The sequence below is a fragment of the Petromyzon marinus genome, chromosome 2 (genome assembly GCF_048934315.1).
Source record: "Petromyzon marinus isolate PM22_M1 ecotype Great Lakes invasive population chromosome 2, UKy_Petmar_22M1.pri1.0, whole genome shotgun sequence".
Taxonomy (NCBI): domain Eukaryota; kingdom Metazoa; phylum Chordata; class Hyperoartia; order Petromyzontiformes; family Petromyzontidae; genus Petromyzon; species Petromyzon marinus.
This window is the reverse complement of record NC_133668.1, coordinates 9,731,197-9,749,149: the sequence shown is the minus strand read 5'-3', so window position 1 is coordinate 9,749,149 and position 17,953 is coordinate 9,731,197. Positions and strand designations below refer to the sequence as shown.

Genomic DNA, 17,953 nt, shown 5'->3' with positions numbered 1-17,953 from the left:
CCACCATCCACTGCAACATCCTCATCTCTGTGACTGACGTAGCTTGGTCCCCCCTCTTTCTTGTGCCCCAGCACTCGGCCCCATACAACAGCACTGGCCTCACCACCGTCTTGTACACTTTTCCCTTCAACCAAACTGGGACCCTCTTATCGCACACCACACCAGTCATCTCTCGCCATTTCAGCCATCCGGCCACTTGGATATCAAGTCTACAAAACGCAAAAGATACACCGTGATTTTTGCAGATTAATGGGTTCGCATGGCGAATTACTCCCGTAAGCCGCAGCGCACCATGTCAACGCGAAAACATGTTTTTGCGTATTACGGGACTAACCTCCACAGTGCGCCGCGGATTACATGATTCTTTGATAAGGTCCTTCCATATCACCACGAATTATTGGAGTTCTGCAAACCGGTATATAGGGTCTCTAAGGATACACAATCCATTGATCATTTCGTGTGGGGAAAAAACATGTATATTGTTTTAAGGACTATTATGTAGGTTGCTTTTGATTTCGTTGTTTGCATAGCAGCAAGTTACACGACTGTTTATATATTATGCTCAAAGTGTTGGGCCTTGTTCATATCTATTGAAAGTTATGAGCCAGTAGGAAAAGTTCCACTCTCCTTTAACATGATCCAGTCTACAAAATAAGCAGTCGATAAAGAAGTGCAATCAGTCGATAAAGAAGTGCAATGCACTTCTTTATCGACTAGTTTTTCATAATACATATAGACTGACTGCTTCTTAAACGTGTTTGCGTGTTTTTTTTCAGAGTTATGGTTTTCCAGACTGCATTATGTTTCTGTTGATGGGTTTGTATCGTAATTTACAGATTTTATTGTCATCCAAGCTAATGGGCCGCATCGTACAGATATGGGGCTTCTATAGACATATTGTTCCCAGAGGCAGCCTATGCAACGTTTCCCATTGGTGACTATAAACTGGACTGTTGGAGTCCTAACGAGGGCGAAAACAGTCCACAATTTTGTCAATTACTGTTGCCTGTCAGTCGGTCATATTTGCTGAAATGTCTTTTATTTTTATGGTGATAAATAACACAAGAGGACCAACATTGCACTTCTTCAGGAACTGCTGGTGGTTTATTCACAATGCACAAAGGCTCACTGTTTTTGACACGTTTCTGCATTGAAACTTAGTTTTATGTTAATGTATTTTTCTCATCTTAAAGATTTAATCATATTATTAAAATAATATTGTAGATAATGGGCGTAATTAACCCCCTATACCAAAGCAACCTTATAATTACGAGTTCCCACACGCGAGATAGAGTACCGTACTCCAGTAGAGTACTGTCCAGACTCTTAGAAGTGCTGGCAATATTATTGTGCGATTTCCGTAACACTGAGGTTATTAAACACCAGCGGGAAGTACCCGGCGTTGCCCGGGCGAAAAATATATTTCAAATCTTCTCTTAAAAACCTTACATATACATACACAGATACTAAGGTATTGTGAAAGCCCGGTGGGCCGTTTGTCGATTTCTCCACCAACAAAATTATAAGAGGCTTGCACAATTCCAAAAAGTTATAGAAAGTGGGGGGTAAATAGTTGATCTAAAAGGTTTCCGAAAATTGTCGACCCCCCCCTCAAAAAAATATTTAGCCCCACGTAGGTATATATATATCTCTACACACCCTACATACAACAGAGTAAGTAGTATCTATTGACTCTATAGTTGTATCTACTGACTGTACAGTAGTATCTACTGAGCCAGTAGTTGCTAGTGTTGAGTAGTATTTACTGATTGCAATAGTAATGACTGACCGTAGTAGTAGTAGTATTTATTGGCTCTACAGTAGTATGTACCGACTCTATAGTAGTAAGGACTAACTGTATAGTAGTATCTGCTGACTCTAATGTAGTATCCACTGACTATAGTAGTAACTACTAACTGTATAGCAGTATCTACTCACTCTATAGTAGTATCTACTAACTCTAGTAGATACTGACCGTAGTAGTATCTACTGACTGTATAGTAGTATCTACTGACTGTAGCAGTATTGACTGACTGTAGTGGTATATACTGACTATTTTAGTATGTACTAACTCTATATAGCAGTATGTACCAACTCGATAGCAGTATCTACTATCACTACAGCAGTGCATACCGACTGAGGTGGTACCTGCTATCACTACAGCAGTGCATAACGACTCTGGTGGTACCTGCTTTCACTACAGCAGTGCAAACTGACTGTGGTGGTACTTGCTTTAACGACAGCAGTGCATACTGACTATGGTAGTAACTGCTTTCACTACAGCAGTGCATACAGACTTTGGTCGTACCTGCTTTCACTACACACGTGCATACTGACTGTGGTGGTATCCTGCTATGACTACAGCAGTACATACTGATTGTGGTGGTACCTGCTATGACTACAGCAGCGCATACTGACTTTGGTAGTACCTGCTTTAAGTACAGCAGTGCATACTGACTGTGGTGGTATCCTGCTATGGCTTCAGCAGTGCATGTTGACTGTGGTGGTACGTGCTTGTACAACAGCAGTTCATACCGACTATGGTGGTTCCTGCTATCACTACAGCAGTGCATACCGACTGTGGTGGATACTGCTATCACTACAGCAGTGCATACCGACTTTGGTAGTACCTGCTTTAACTACAGCAGTTCATACTGACTGTGGTGTGACCTGCTATCACTACAGCAGCATATACCGACTGTAGTGGTACCTGCTATCACCACAGCAGTGCATAGCGACTGTGGTGGTACCTGCTTTCACTACAGCAGTGCATACTGATAGTGGTGGTACTTGCTATGATTACAGTAGTGCATACTGTGGTGGTACCTGCTATGATTACAGCAGTGGATACTGACTGTGGTGGTAGCTGCTGTGATAACAGGAGTGCATACTGATTGTGGTGGTACCTGCTATGATTACAGTAGTGCATACTATGGTGGTACCTGCTATCACTACAGCAGTGCCTACTGACTGTGGTAGTACCTGCTATCACTACAGCAGTGCATACTGACTGTGGTGGCACCTGCTATGACTACAGCAGTGCATACCGACTGTGGTGGGACCTGCTTTAACTACAGCAGTGCATACTGACTGTCATGGTTCCTGCTATCACTACAGCAGTGCCTACTGACTGTGATGCTACCTGCTATCACTACAGCAGTGTATAGTGACTGTGGTGGCACCTGCCATGACTACAGCAGTGCATACCAACTTTGGTGGTACCTGCTTTCACTACAGCAGTGCATACTGACTGTGGTGGTACGTGCTTGAACTACAGCAGTGCATACCCAGTGGTGGTACCTGCTTTCACGACAGCAGTGCATACTGACTGTGGTGTTACCTGCTTTAACTACAGCAGTGCAGACCGACTTTGGTGGTACCTGTTTTAACTAGCAGTGCATAGTGACTGTTGTGTGATCTGCTATCACTACAGCAGTGCAGACCGACTGTGGTGGTACCTAGCACGTAAGCAGTACATACCGACTGTGGTGGTGACCTGCTATCACTACAGCAGCACACACTGACTGTGGTGGTACCTGCTATCACCACAACAGCAGTACATAGCGACTGTGGTGGTACCTGCTATCACTACAGTAGTGCTTACCGACTATGGTGGTACCTGCTTTCACTACAGCAGTGCTTACCGACTGTGGTGGTACCTGCTTTCACTACAGCAGTGCGTACTGAATGTGGTAGTACCTGCTATCACTATAGCAGTGCATACCAACTGTGGTGGGACCTGCTTTAACTACAGCAGTGCATACCGACTGTGATGGTTCCTGCTATCACTACAGCAGTGCCTACTGACTGTGGTGGCACCTGCTATGACTGCAGCAGTGCATACCAACTGTGGTGGGACCTGCTTTAACTACAGCAGTGCATAATGACTGTGATAGTTCCTGCTATCACTACAGCAGTGCCTACTGACTGTGGTGGCACCTGCTTTAACTAAAGCATTGCATAGTGACAGTGGTGTGACCTTCTATCACTACAGCAGTGCATACCGTCTGTGGTGGTACCTGCTATCACTACAGCAGTACATACCGACTGTGGTGGTACCTGCTATCACCACAGCAGTGCATAGCGACTGTGGTGGTACCTGCTATCACCACAGCAGTGCATACCAACTGTGGTGGTACCTGCTATCACGACAGAAATGCATACCTACTGTGGTGGTACCTGCTATCACTACAGCAGTGCATAGTGACTGTGGTGGCACCTGCTTTAACTAAAGCATTGCATACCGACTGTTGTGGATACTGCTATCACGATAGCAGTGAATACGGACTGTGGTGGTGCCTGCTATCACCACAGCAGTGGATGGTGACTGTGGTGGCACCTGCTATGATTAGAGCACTTCATGCTGCCTGTGGTGGGAGCTGTTATTACACCATCCCCCTGGCAGAGCTACAATAATACTACACTAATACTATCTAAGCGCTATAATATTAGTATGTACTGACCCTAAGTGCACACATTGGGGTGGGCGGCGAGAGAAGAGGACATGACACTTTGATGAATTTACCTCAGTGTTGCGTGTTTTTTTTGCATTTTTAACGCGAAAGAGAAATCCCCCCCACCCTCCACCGATGATGCGCGTACGTTGCTAGGGGCAACCCCCGTGCAACTTAAGTGGGGCGGGGAAATAAATAAACAAAAATAGCACGAAATTGTTAATTTGACGAAAACGGAATAGCCTATGCCCACCGCGGGGCTTAGGGCGTGCTACCTGGCAAATATTTTTTGACGTGAACCCCACTGTTCGAGAGCCAAATCCCTCGCAAGCGCGCGTATACAGAGACTGGTATCGGTAAGATTCTGGATGAATCTCTTATATAAAAATAAATTCACATGTTTTAAGTTATTTTGCAATTAATAATTTAGAAAGTCTTACCGGAGAAATTAGCTACAACATTCAGCATAAGTATTTTACTTCAATACCCTAAATGCTCTGGCAATACAGATATAATTCGAAGCCTCGATAATATTTTTTATACATTGGCCTTCAAATGAGTTAGATATTCCGGCAGTAGACTATCTGTTTGCTTAAATACATTAATATTATTAATCCTTGATTGTTTCTGCGTGGATTGAATATCGGCCGTTCTATAGGATTCGGGGGTGGGGGGTGCGTCAAGCGTACGTACGCAGGTGGGGGCGGGGGGTGTAAAAAGTACGTGTGCGTACAGGGAGGGGGGAGGGGTCAAGTTTTGACAAATTTTTACGTACGTATTAAATGGATGGCCTGTTACTGGTAGAGAGCGGGATTGTAGGTGTAGTAGCCTGGTCTACCAGCACGGCAGGTGAAATGTGCCACTGGAGCGTGTAGCGCCGGTTGCTGGCAGAGAGGGGAGATCTGAGGACACAGCAGCCAGTCTGCCAGCAGGGCACATGATAGGTCGGGGTGAGGGATGTAGGGTAAAGGTGACAGAGGGGACACGTGGGGCGAAGCCCAGAACCTTCTGGTAGGTTCCAGAAGGGGGCGTGGCCGAGGGCGGAGCCAAGCCATGCTGGGGAGGATAAAATGGAGGTCCCGACGCTGGGTCGGGGCTGTCGTTTGGAATAGAACCCGACGTCTACGCAAGTCTTCGTCCCCGTCTTCACATCCTCGGCGTTGTGGGTCAAGCAGTGTGCCGGCTGTCCTGAGCCGTGTGTAGTTATCCCCTGTACTGTGCAAGTGTAGAATAAACGTTTGTGCCTCCTACGATTAGTGTCTCTGAAGTGACCGCTTCAAATGTATTGAATCCTAAACTACGTATACAATTATGTTAACCAATTTCCACCTACTCATACAAGAGGTCAATACACAGAGCAGTATTTGCTGTCATTAAACAAGATACAGTATGTACTTTATTCTAGGATAACAACACAGTGATTCACTATTTACATGCTTAACAAAATCCCGTTTGTTATAAGCAATCATGTGAAAAATAAAGGGCATTACTATAAAATGTGCTGTTTTTTGTTTACATCTAAATTATCTGAATACTGTACTGTACGTATTATAGATGTGCAAACGTATCACGTACTTTTAAGCACTGGTACAGTATATATTATCAACCACATGCCAGACATACTGCGTATGTAGTGGAGTATGAAGGTGTGTTATGGAAGCTGCGCAATTGCATGCTCACACGGACAGTGTGGGTTATTTGGGGTCGGCCTATGGAGAAGGCGTAAAAAGTGTGGGTCGTCTTAGGACAGCCAGGTGCAAAGGCTGAAATTATGAGGTAACGGTTGGGCCAATTAAGACAGAGGATCAGCAACGGCTGTGATTGGTTGGTACTGTTGCTGGGGCTGAAGAGGCGTCGAGAAGTCTGGCAAGAAACAGGTGCGGTGGTCACGCGGAGCGTCGGTTGAGACGCGGGCTAATTAATTGGGGGGTAATGAGAGCGGGTATAAGAGCGGGAGTCGGAGTCAACAGAGAGGAGTTGTTGGTGGTTGCTGTGGGTTGTTGACAGGTGGTTGAATGATGAAGAGCTTGGAGATTGGTTGAAGTTGAAGTGCTTAGGTTGGTTGGAGTTGGGAGCTGGACGATGAAGACGCAGAGTTAGGAACGGAGTAGAAGCAGAGTCTAGAAACAGAGTTTGGAACCAGAGTTTGGAAACAGAGTTAACAGAGTTATAGTGAACGAGATAGCTAGCAGTGGAGTGAGCGTAGTGATAGCGGAGCTAAAGTCGCTGTGTGTAAAGACGCTGTGTGTAAAGTCGCTGTGTGCGAAGACGCTGTGTGCGGAGTTGCTGAGACGGAGAGAGACAAAGGTGGTGAGCGAGACGGGCGGAGCACGGCGAGCGAGCCGTGGTGACCAGGATACTGTGGAGTGTGGAGGACATGTTGAATGATGTAAATAAAGCGGTGTTTGAAGAAAGACAGAAGTTGTCCGCGTAAAGTCAAACACTACACGTACATAAGAGCATTCCACCAACACTTATTAGCAAGCAGCATGTTTCTGCATTGCTGTTGATAGCTAGGCAACTACGGTGCTGTAGATGCGTGTGTATTATTCAACGATATCACGCACAGAGCACGTGCTGCGTGTAATAAAAAATGTGAAATGTCACACTCGGCCCCTTGGGCTAATTCGTGCCAATTATAGAAAAAAACAAGGATTACCAAGCGAGCATAGCTTCAACCTCCATAACAGCCACACGCAGCCTTGAGAGTTGAATTTCGAAAATCGGGCATGGGTGCCTCTTGAATGTCAGAAAAACAATTATCTCCGTTTGAGTCTTGCATAATCCAGCAAGTCCCTTGTCAATGATCCCAACACACCGGCAGCACAGAGCAAGAATATACAGTGCAGAGTCACACACACCACACACTGCTTAATGAAAATCCACAAGCTGCCTTGAACCCTTCACTTTGCCAGAAGCGAGACAGACCAAGGGGGAAATGCCGGAGTGCATCAGCAGCGGCACTCCTGATTTAGCGTCTCACGCCATACCCACGTCCTTCAGAAATGTGACCGAATCAAAAAGCAATCATTTCACATGTAAAATGCAAGCAAAGCGCGTGTTGTCTTTCCTGGGCCAAATCCGACCGACACTGCTTTGTGGACCGGTTGTATTTAATGAGCTCATTGAATGAAGCAATTTACTGCAATAACAGGTGCATCGTGTTGAAGACACGTTTACATGCACAATATAGTTCAGTACTCGACGTGTACAAAATATATTTCGTTGAGTGAATGTGCAGTGTAGATTGGAAAAAAAAATGTTTTGCTTACTGTATTTAATTGGAATCGTTAAAAAATGCTGGACATTGATTTTCAAAAGCGTAATTCAGTTTGAATGTCCATGATTTTTTGATGTTATTAAACACTGCACTTATGGCTGGACGTGGATGGGTTTTATTAACAGTAGTACAGTAATGTAATATGAATTGAAGTTCACAGTTGTATTGCCACAATATTTTTTTAAAATCATGAATCAAATTTGTCGGTTCTGTCACGCGCAGAGAAGACGTCTCCGAAATGGTCTGTGGAATCACCTTTGTGAACTCGGCCACAGTTGTCTAAATAATTGAAATACTCTGAAAGCATGATCAATACAAACATTTAAAGGTCAATAACACGAAATAAAACTGTACACCATAAGTTGACATGTCTTGGCAACCAAGACTGAATAGAGTACTGTTCTACTCAATATTTTATTTTATTCAGGTTTCAATGATCGCTATATTCAATCTTGATTTGAAGCTTTCGTGACTGCAGGAATCCATACTCTTTGGTTCTTTCGGTAAAGTCACGTAGGTATAAAATAAAATAAATCACGACGTTTCGATCGCAACACAAGCGGTCATCCTCAGGCGAAAAAAATATCCAGCAGTGGAACTGCTGAACCCTATATTCAAGTTAATTTGCGGGAAAATGTTCAATTGTGACCCATAACGCAGGCACACAATGGCCTACCGTCACATGATTCTCATCCACTATGAACCAGTATTAATCGGGGTGGCCGGTAGATTCGCACCATGAACCTCTGTAACAAACGGCAAACGTGCTACCACTCAATAAATAAAGCACCCAACAATACGTAATTATAAACAGGTAATCCCCGACTTACGATGGAGATGCGTTACGACGACCCCATCGTAAGTCGAAAATATCGTAAGTCGAAAATGGCCTAGCCTACCCAGGAGCCTTAAAGAATGGTGATAATTTAGCAAAACAGAGCAATTTACAGTACCATACTGTATAAACTATATACTGTATGTATTTATTAATTACAATACTGTATTGCACAGTAACATTTAAAGTAAAAAAACAAGGTAAATTCTTAGCCTACCTATATGAACTGCAATTTCATAGAAAGTTTTTTCAGGAAACAATCCTATCTGCTATAAAAACTTTTAACATGCATTGAACGTATGTATCGTATCGTGGTGACCTTAAAATGAAATAGCTAAAGCTATGTATCATACATGCATTGAACGTATCATAACGTTTGATATTCTACTGTACTCACCAAGATTCTGTCCGTCGTCTGCATACTTGAACAATGTTAGGTTGTTGATGGCTACGTTAACTTAGTTGTCGGAGGATGGCGATGATAAAGTACAGTATCGTACCTCGTACGCTGCTGCGTTTGCCTGCTGCGCGAAATTAAAAATATTTAACAATTTTGTCATATCGCTATCGCCATCGTAAGATCAAAATATCGTAAGTCGGACCATCATAAGTCGGGGACTACATAGGTAGTCGGACCATCGTAGCGATGGGGTCATCGTAACGCATCTCCATCGTAAGTCGGGGACTACCTCTATACTATCTGTACCCGGCGTAACATACGCCGATTTAGCAGATTCTTAGTTGAACATTTACACTTGTTTTTACTTATATTTTTAAAAATCAATTGTTAATTTCTGTTCTTTTCCGATTGTCTCGGTCTCGCTGTGCGCTGCTTTGCATCACTATCCGAGTAGTTAACCTCACATTCAATAAACTTTCAGAGCCAGGGTGAACATCCGACTCCAACGTATTTAATTATTTGAACGAGGTAAAACTGATGGAAAAACACAGCACAAAATACAGCATCTGTTAATATTTGTGTAGTAGGCTGAATAACTAGAAGGGAACTTATCTGAGGCAACACAGTTTAATTTAACAGTTAACACTTAACACAGAGGGGTAACGACCCCTCACACCTGATACACTATGGAGGTTACTCTCCAGACTAATACACCTCTCACTGGTTAATCTACAAATTCTCCGTGAGTGAATCTTCACTGGTATATAAGCTGGAGCCGACCCTTGCAAGGTGTACAGCTCTGCCCTCGGGCTCTTCAGTCTTCACTGGTATATAAGCTGGAACCGACCCTTGCCAGGGGTACAGCTCTGCTCTCGGGCTGTTCAGTCTTCACTGGTATAGCTTAGAGCTGACCCTTGCCAGGGGTACGGCTCTGCCCTTGGGGCTCTTCAATCTTCAGGAGGCTTCTTGTCTTCAGCTGAACAAAGACTGCTGGGACCGTTCAGAGATCCGGCTTTTATACAGAGCCGTGGTTCGCTCCGCCCCGGCCACACCCTCCTGGGGTCTGGGGTCTGCCCTTTTTACATACTGTTCCATAGGGTAACCGTTGGGTCCCATGGCCCATAGACTCTCAGCACTTTGGCTCAGCCTCTCTGTTGCCCCCTATTGGCCTGTGGGGGGTATTGCCGGCAACTGCATGGGAACGGCGCATCTTGGCCCAATAACACTGTTACACTTGCAATATAGATACAATGAATTAACACAAGGCGCATCATAACATTGTCTTAGATAACATGAAACTCAACAATAAGTCCTGGATGGACCAGGCACCTACATTCGCACTGAATAGCTATACAGGAGAATAAGCTACTGTGTCACATCGTGTAATCAACATACTGCAGCCTAAATGTGCAGCGCTGCACATAACACTGAACTGGAGATGAGATACTTCTTCATCCTTGCCCTCAAGATCGCATTAAAGTTACATAGGTACAAATCTGACTCGACTTATTCAATTACAAGTGTAATAAAATTGCCATCTCCTGTATTATTGTGGGGCGTATATTGTTTATACAGTTACGGTTTATCTATAGTAGGGATTATATCTGGGGTAAAGGTGATGGGGCGGATCCACCAGGGAAGCCTCCGGAACGTTCCCGAAGGTTTATATTCGCCGGGGAGCGAATATAAGCCGGGGGCGCAGCAACGTGCGGGGTCGGTGTGTCAAGATCAAGAGGAGCTCCCCGTCGCTGCTGCGCCACCATCTCCATCGGCCACGTGGCGGCTCGACCTCCAGCCGCTCAGCCGCTCCCTAGCGCGCCGTCAGCCAGCGGCGTGTTGGTGAGAGGGTGAGCGCCACGTGGCGCGGGGCAGCACAGCCACTCGAGCGGTTCAACTCCGCAGAGAGAGAGAGAGGCACCCGAAGCTGTACCGAAATATGAACTAATAAATAACTTGAAGTTCTTACCGTGTCGGAGCTACTCATTACACAAGTAACATTCACAATAATGCAAGTGGCAAGCTTCGTTGTTAACTAGGCCTCATATTTAACATAACAATTTAACGGCATTATAAAGGCAATCCTAAAATTTTAACAGAATTCCCAGTATTATAAAAACATAAACGAACTTACAGACAATGCTTCTTAAAGTCCCACAATGAACAAATGCACCTGTCTTCACTGAGACGTTATTTGTGCCTCCCTTTTGTACTCTGTGTAATGGCTGACACCCTGCCTCATGGCTTAGAGAATCTTAAATCGTCACTTCCTGGTCACGTGACCAAACAACACCATATCAGGAAATTCCTGTGTACACCCACCCCCATACCTGCTGCGAGGCAGAACACCGACACTACACTCAGTGAATCAAAGTATCTGACTCTTGGAAGCCAGCTGAGTTGTTGCAGACATCCTTAGACTTTTCTATATACAGTATAGATATATATTTTTTTAAAGATCAGTACCTGTACAGTATTTACTCAATAGCAAAACTCCACATTGTGCTATGAACCTGGAAATCCGAGTTGGATTCCCAGCCACGGCTAACATTGGCGAACGACCTGCGTCCCCATTAACTACACAGCAGACCAGCAATCTTCTTATATATTGGAGCTATGCTGTTTTCCTTAATCATATTTTAAACGAGTAACTATCCTCCAATACTGCATTGTGAAGCCATATTGTATCATGTTATAATTCCGTTAATGATGTGCGATTACAAGCTTACAATTTAATAATTATGCCCTCCATTAAGTGTTTATACTGTACTGTATTATTTAACACTGGAGTATCACCAGATATACGGAAATAATGCTTAAGTTGAAAGAGCTAGTGATCATAGGGTATCATGTTGAATAGGCAATGTGTCCATTAAGTTATTGATTGGCCTCACAAGATTGAATCCAGTGCCTAACCTCAACCCTATGTATTACTATCGGTGGTGCTGGTCGTGTATTTGGTGATAATCGTGATTATGGTGATGGTTGATGTAATGGTTGTTGTTGTTTGTGGCTTATACGATGTTAATAGTCGAATAGCAACAGCCAAGCCAACATTTATTGGGTTTGCTGGGCAAATCCACGGTCCGCAAATTCAAAGGCAAATGGGAAAACTTAGGTTTGGTTCACGGTTCGTAATACGACACCCCTATTTTATGTTACCCTACATCAAGCCAAACATTACACAGGAAGCATTTTGAATGTATAATATGATTGTTGTTTTCTAGTGTTAAATATAACTTGTACGGTAAATGTATAGAATTAAAACAATGTAATGGTGTACAATACTGTATACGTATCCATAGTACACTTCAGGGAGAAAAATTGTGCGGCTGAACCTCACTGCCTCACTGGAGGCTGGCAACACATAAATTGGGACCCACGATGGACCGCTTGAGAGATAAGACGGAGACAAAACGGCACGTGCGTGTTCTTCCGCGGCATCATCATTGCCAGAAGTACACTTACGATGCATACAGGGATCTCACAATCGACCGCAAATGGCCAAGACACAGGGGCGTGATGAGCTCGGTCATTAGCGATAGCTGAATCCACGAGAGGGAAGGGTTGGCTGTCCTGTGATGTTGATATTGGGTTAGAGTAACTTACGTGGCCTATGTTTAGTAACCAAGTGGGGGTCACTGTTTTTGGCGGGTTCAGCTTGTGAATGGCCACTTTTAAATGGTGGGAGGGGGGCCCCGGGGGGGCCCCATTACAAAATTTGGAAAGTTAAGGGACATCTTCTTCCCTCTTCATATGCATATAGCATAGACTCTCAATTATCCGCGCTAATAACGGGGAGGACGGCCGCGGATAACTAAAAATCGCGGATAATCCAAAAATACAATTTTCCACAAATATCTATACCAAAAACTAACGATCGACTGATCGATGTGCGTGCTCAGTGATAACACTTTCCTGCTCCCGCGCAGAACAATCTGCCCACTCAGTGGATAGCAGATCCACGCCAATTTAAATCAAACTCTACCTACTGTTGTAAAGATATGCAACTATTGTACTGTAGAGGTGATCATGTGAATTTTGGATTAACCGGAGCACATATTTCTTCAGTTTAAGCACGTGAATTGTAAGAAACATTTCCAAGAATAACAATGTATAACTGTTTTTTTTATTAATTTGGGCTTAAGGGAAAATCCATGAGTTATTAATTTACGTCAAAATCTCAGGCGCACGGTTAGTCCGCAAATCGGATAAACCGCACGTGGATCGAGAGTCTACTATATTCCTTTTTTCCTGAGTAGCACTAGCTTTTAGTTCCAACAATAAACTTGAACAGTTGTCGAGATTTTAAATTACAGTAGAACTCCAATAATCTTTCGTCCAAAAATTCGCAAATTCTAAAATGAATGACTACCCTGCGGGTCACATCAACTCCCATAGCCCGTGGGGGGGTGGGGGGTAATCATAAGCTACGTGAGATTTCTGGAGTTTTTGTAGGCTGGCTAAAAATGAAAATTTTTTTTTTCATTCCCATCATACTGAAAGCAAAATGTAAACGGAAAGAAAAATTGGTAACACAGGCTATCTGTGCTCACATAGTCTGCTGACCGGGAAACTAAATCTGCTTAGACCCCATGATAGATTTAGTCCATTTGGGTTTTAAAAAGAAAATCACAATGTTTTTCCTAGTTTATTTGAGTGCTTAGTTAAGTACCACATTACTTCTATAATCAACCTTTTTACAGATTTTTTTGAGTCGCACAGCTAAAAACTCATAAATTTGTTTATATACGTTTCTGCAATAAAACCACAGTAAGTTGTGGAATACAGGATCTGCAAAACCCCATCCCTTTATCACTGCAGATTTAGGAGTTCAAGTGCAATTACAACCATTTTTGTCAATCTCGTGTTGGATGAAGGCTTCTCCAGTGTTGGCCATGGAGGTCGTGTGGCCACGCTTCACTATGCTGATGTGGTTTTATGAAAGGGTGCCCAGGACCAGTTTAGACATTTGCCAATGTTATCCGTGGCTAAGAAACAACTCAGGTCACCAGTTTTATATCTCACTGTGCCAATACTCCAACCGGTTGATATTTGACTGAAGTAATTTTGCATGCAAAGTTAGTCAACGTTGAATTATATACACTGTAAAGTGTATATAGTTCGCACTCACATTACACTCAACACATTTCAAATTAATTTATTTACATTTCCGTTACAGCACATACCATTTAAAACATCTAAACAGACTTCAGATGTACTTAACATTGAGTTGAATAATTTTACATTTTCAAAACATGGAAAAAATAAACACGTTTAATCAAAATAATCTTAACGTACGATTTCAAAGTGTTGTTTACCAATTTTTAAATTAATATGCAATCTATAGTATTATCTACATTGTTCTTTTAAATCACCATGTGTATGCATTTAAAATTTCAGTACTATCAAAAGTACAGTATACTACAATAGGAATGATAATGCTGAATAAATGCTGTCTTATTCCTACATTTCAGTGTACAGGACAGTCTGTTATTTTATATTTAGTCTATTTTATTTTATTTTACAGCAGAGTATTTTTGCTTGATCATCTTCAATACTGTACAAAATTCGAAAACACGATAGTTAAATGATCACCATCAGGTAATAAGTGTTGTCCATTAAATTTGTATTTAATACAACATTTTTATTTAATACAAAACATATCCTTGAAATTTAATGATGCCTTTGATGAGCCCCTTTTTATGTTGCTACACGGACATGTGTTTCTTTTCAAAGTAGTGTTCTTTTGCATGGGTTACACCTTGGTCTGTTTGTCAGTTTCAGCAGCGATTGGCTTGAAGTCGTCCAGAGAACTGATGCTTCCCTTTTCTTCCTTTTCTTTGTTTTTGAGGTTGCTTGGGTCCACGTACACGTAGAAGTACGCCATTATTGAGAATATGATGAACACCACAAACAGCAGGCAGGCAAACAGGATGAACTCCACCCACTGAGTGACACAAAAGTATTGCATTCACATTTTACTTCTCAAACGTAAACTGTTGGATAAATTTTAAAAAAATAACTTTCATAGTGAAATGCCACACAGCATCACGTGTCGTTACGAACTTAATGTGTTGTTCAAATGGTGGACATCTAATGGGCATCTGTTAAAAAGAGCTTCATAGCTCATCGGATTTCTGACAGTATAAAAAATCAGATTATGATTCTGTTGGTACAATATGCACATTTTAAGTAACACTGCTGCGCATGTTTTTTGCGGATGTGTTGTATAGTTAAGATCTCTGATGTATTTTCAGGTACATGGAGTGAAACGGTGCAGTATTATTTACCAGCAACTACATGAACAATTGGCTTTTTTATGCAACATTATGTTGTACATTAGCTTAGGCATTCTGACATTATTCTGCAAAATAAACCTACCTGCTCCATATTTGCACCCTCAGCCACAATCAGTACAATGACGTTTCCAAACGCCACTGTGAGAAGCCAACCTGCCTGCAGCACCGACTTCATGCTGGTCGGTGCCTGGTTTGCACAAGAGTGTGTATTTGTTAATGTAGTGTTCGCACATGCAAAACACACAAACGCAAAATATACTCAAACATTGCAGACCCATAAGCCCAACAGCTTAGATAGTGGCTTTTTGCTAAATATTCCGCTGTGAAGAGTAGTTGTCGTGAATCAAAACATTGTTACCACAGGGCAATAACTAATACGTTATACTGTATGTACACACATATGCACACAATTGTTTTTTTGACATTAACAGTTGAGTAGAGTATATTGGATATGCAGTCATTATCTTAAAACGCAAATGCATATTGAAGACAAATATGTTACACACAGCAATATGGTGCGTAACAACATCTGGTGGACTATTGGTGTGCATGGTAAATGAAAATTGTAACTTACCTGAGAGTATGAAAACTCCAGCCCAGTAACTGAAAACATTACTTCTGCAGCTGTGAGCAGGAAATACTGAGGAACCTGCCAAGCTAAGTTTATGGAGTTTTCTGGCAAATCCTGTATCTTTAGGATACCGAATTCATCCTTGGGAAAACAAAAAAAACAAGAAATGGAATGTAAGATTCCAAATTAATATATGACTACACATCCTACGCATTTCTTATCTGCTGCAATGTTTTGGAAATCTAAAGTCTATATTTTGATTCTCTATAATATTCCACAATAACGACAATGATATGTAAAATTTAAAAGTCAAAAGTGAAAATAATGTTCTGTTCAGATAGCGTTCAGGTGATGCTCATCTGCTGTTTACAGCCCTGAGCCAGTGGTGGAAATGACACATTCCTATGGTGGGGGCGAGTCTATCCATCGGACTAACCATCGTTGATTTCACCACAAAGTAGTACCTACTTTATCGACCCAGGAGGGATGATGGACTAAGTCAACCCCCAATCAGGATTTGAACTTGCTACCTTCCAATTAAGAGCTGCATACTCATCCACAGAGTAACCTAGTCGGATTATAAAATGGATGTTTTATTTCAAAGCTGAAATGTTACGGATGTTTTTAAAAGTACAGAACTTTATACAGAAGTATTAACATATCGATATGCTCCTATTTGCTTTGGTTTTCCTTAGTCTAGCTTGGAAAGGAACATGGTGTCTCCATGTATTTTTTCTTGTAACGTGTAAAGAATTGTATGCATATACACCACGTTACAGAGTTGTGTTTCAAGACCTTACCGGTTTCAAAAGGATTGTGTAGGCAGCCCCGAAATCCAAAAAAACCTTTCCTAAAAAAATATCTCCTGACATGATTTCATGGCTGAAAATGCAAACGATATACATTTTATACATGTATTCTTTACATATCTTAATTGTCATCCTAATCTCCAAAAACATGTAATTTAATGTCACAAAAAATATAGAGTAAAAACAAAGTTCCATATAAATATCATACAAAACGTTAATGATTACAGCAAATCATGCTGATCCCAATACATATGTAATGACAGTAGAGCCTACATGCACTGTGAGTGGACTAGTGGCCATGGGTGGTCATAACAGGGGTGTCAGCCTAAAGTGCGAATGCACTAGTGGCCAGGGGTATCAGTTGTGAGTGCGAAGGGACTGGTGGCTATGGGAATGATCGAGAAGGGAGCGTGGTCAGGTGATGGAAGAGGTCGGTAGAGTCTGCTGGTGGAGCGAGCGTCCAGTCAGATCGAGAATGATCAAGAAGGGGGCGTAGCCTCAGTTGGTATATAATGCAGTGGGGTTTCCGCCTGATGTCAAGTGAACGCGTCTTCAATAAAGTGCCATCTCAAGAGAAGTGTGTTAAGTCATTACACATACTATAAAATGAATTTGGCTTCATTTAAAAGTACATTATCAGTACAGTACTACAATGTATTATAATTAACATTTTTTTTACATGTCTCTTTTATAATGTACACATGTTTCTCTGTCCAATTACCTCATTCAAAAGTTGTAATTCTCAATGGCAAGCTTCCCCATTTAACATTTTGTATTTGAATAGAAAAAGGCTGGTAAACTTGGAATGGCATATCCTGACTGGGTAGTAGGGGTCACAAGGAAAGGGATTTGCAAAACCCTGCTTTACAGTTTACTATATCATATTTATACAGGATTCCAAATGCTTATGTAAATTGATAAGCAGTAGTTTTTGAATATAGAATTCATTTTAAAACTGTACTCTGATTGTACAAGTAAAAAAGGATGCTGCTTACTTTCCACGAAACACCAGCTGGTAGTCTGTAAAACTATAGTCTCCACTCACATTAACTGGACTGTAAGTTCCAATATTAACAGTTTCAATTTCGCTGTTCCCACCAACAAATCTGAAAATAGGTAAAACAAAATCACAGAATACAATGAGAAATTGGATCAGAAATATGGAGTGGATTACAATGCAGAGGACTGGGGAAGTGGGTGCCATGGGTGGGGCTAATGCTATTCCACAAATGTAAATATAGAAAAATACAATTCTGTTTTCTGTGTGGTGGTGCTGTAGCCGAGGGGATAGGACAGCTTAGTCCA

At 42.2% G+C, this 17,953-nt stretch overlaps 2 protein-coding genes across 3 annotated transcripts in view; both read right to left on the bottom strand.

The window, feature by feature from the left end:
• LOC116947873 (protein TANC2-like) overlaps positions 1 to 9,952 on the bottom strand; it is a 130,738-nt gene extending 120,786 nt beyond the window's left edge. Inside the window, exon 1 of the mRNA XM_076069530.1 lies at positions 8,967 to 9,952. The gene's annotated coding sequence lies outside the window, so the exon portion shown is untranslated. The remainder of the gene's footprint in view (positions 1 to 8,966) is intronic.
• A 4,159-nt stretch (positions 9,953 to 14,111) lies between these two features.
• Positions 14,112 to 17,953, bottom strand: part of LOC116947968 (solute carrier family 15 member 2) — a 46,522-nt gene continuing 42,680 nt past the window's right edge. For both annotated transcript variants that reach the window (XM_032964317.2, XM_032964318.2), the window contains 5 exons: positions 17,644 to 17,754; positions 16,640 to 16,721; positions 15,843 to 15,980; positions 15,351 to 15,455; positions 14,112 to 14,916 (listed from right to left, as the gene is read on the bottom strand). In XM_032964317.2, coding sequence (XP_032820208.2) covers positions 14,725 to 14,916; positions 15,351 to 15,455; positions 15,843 to 15,980; positions 16,640 to 16,721; positions 17,644 to 17,754 — 628 coding nt within the window. In that variant the 3' untranslated portion in view covers positions 14,112 to 14,724. The remainder of the gene's footprint in view (positions 14,917 to 15,350; positions 15,456 to 15,842; positions 15,981 to 16,639; positions 16,722 to 17,643; positions 17,755 to 17,953) is intronic.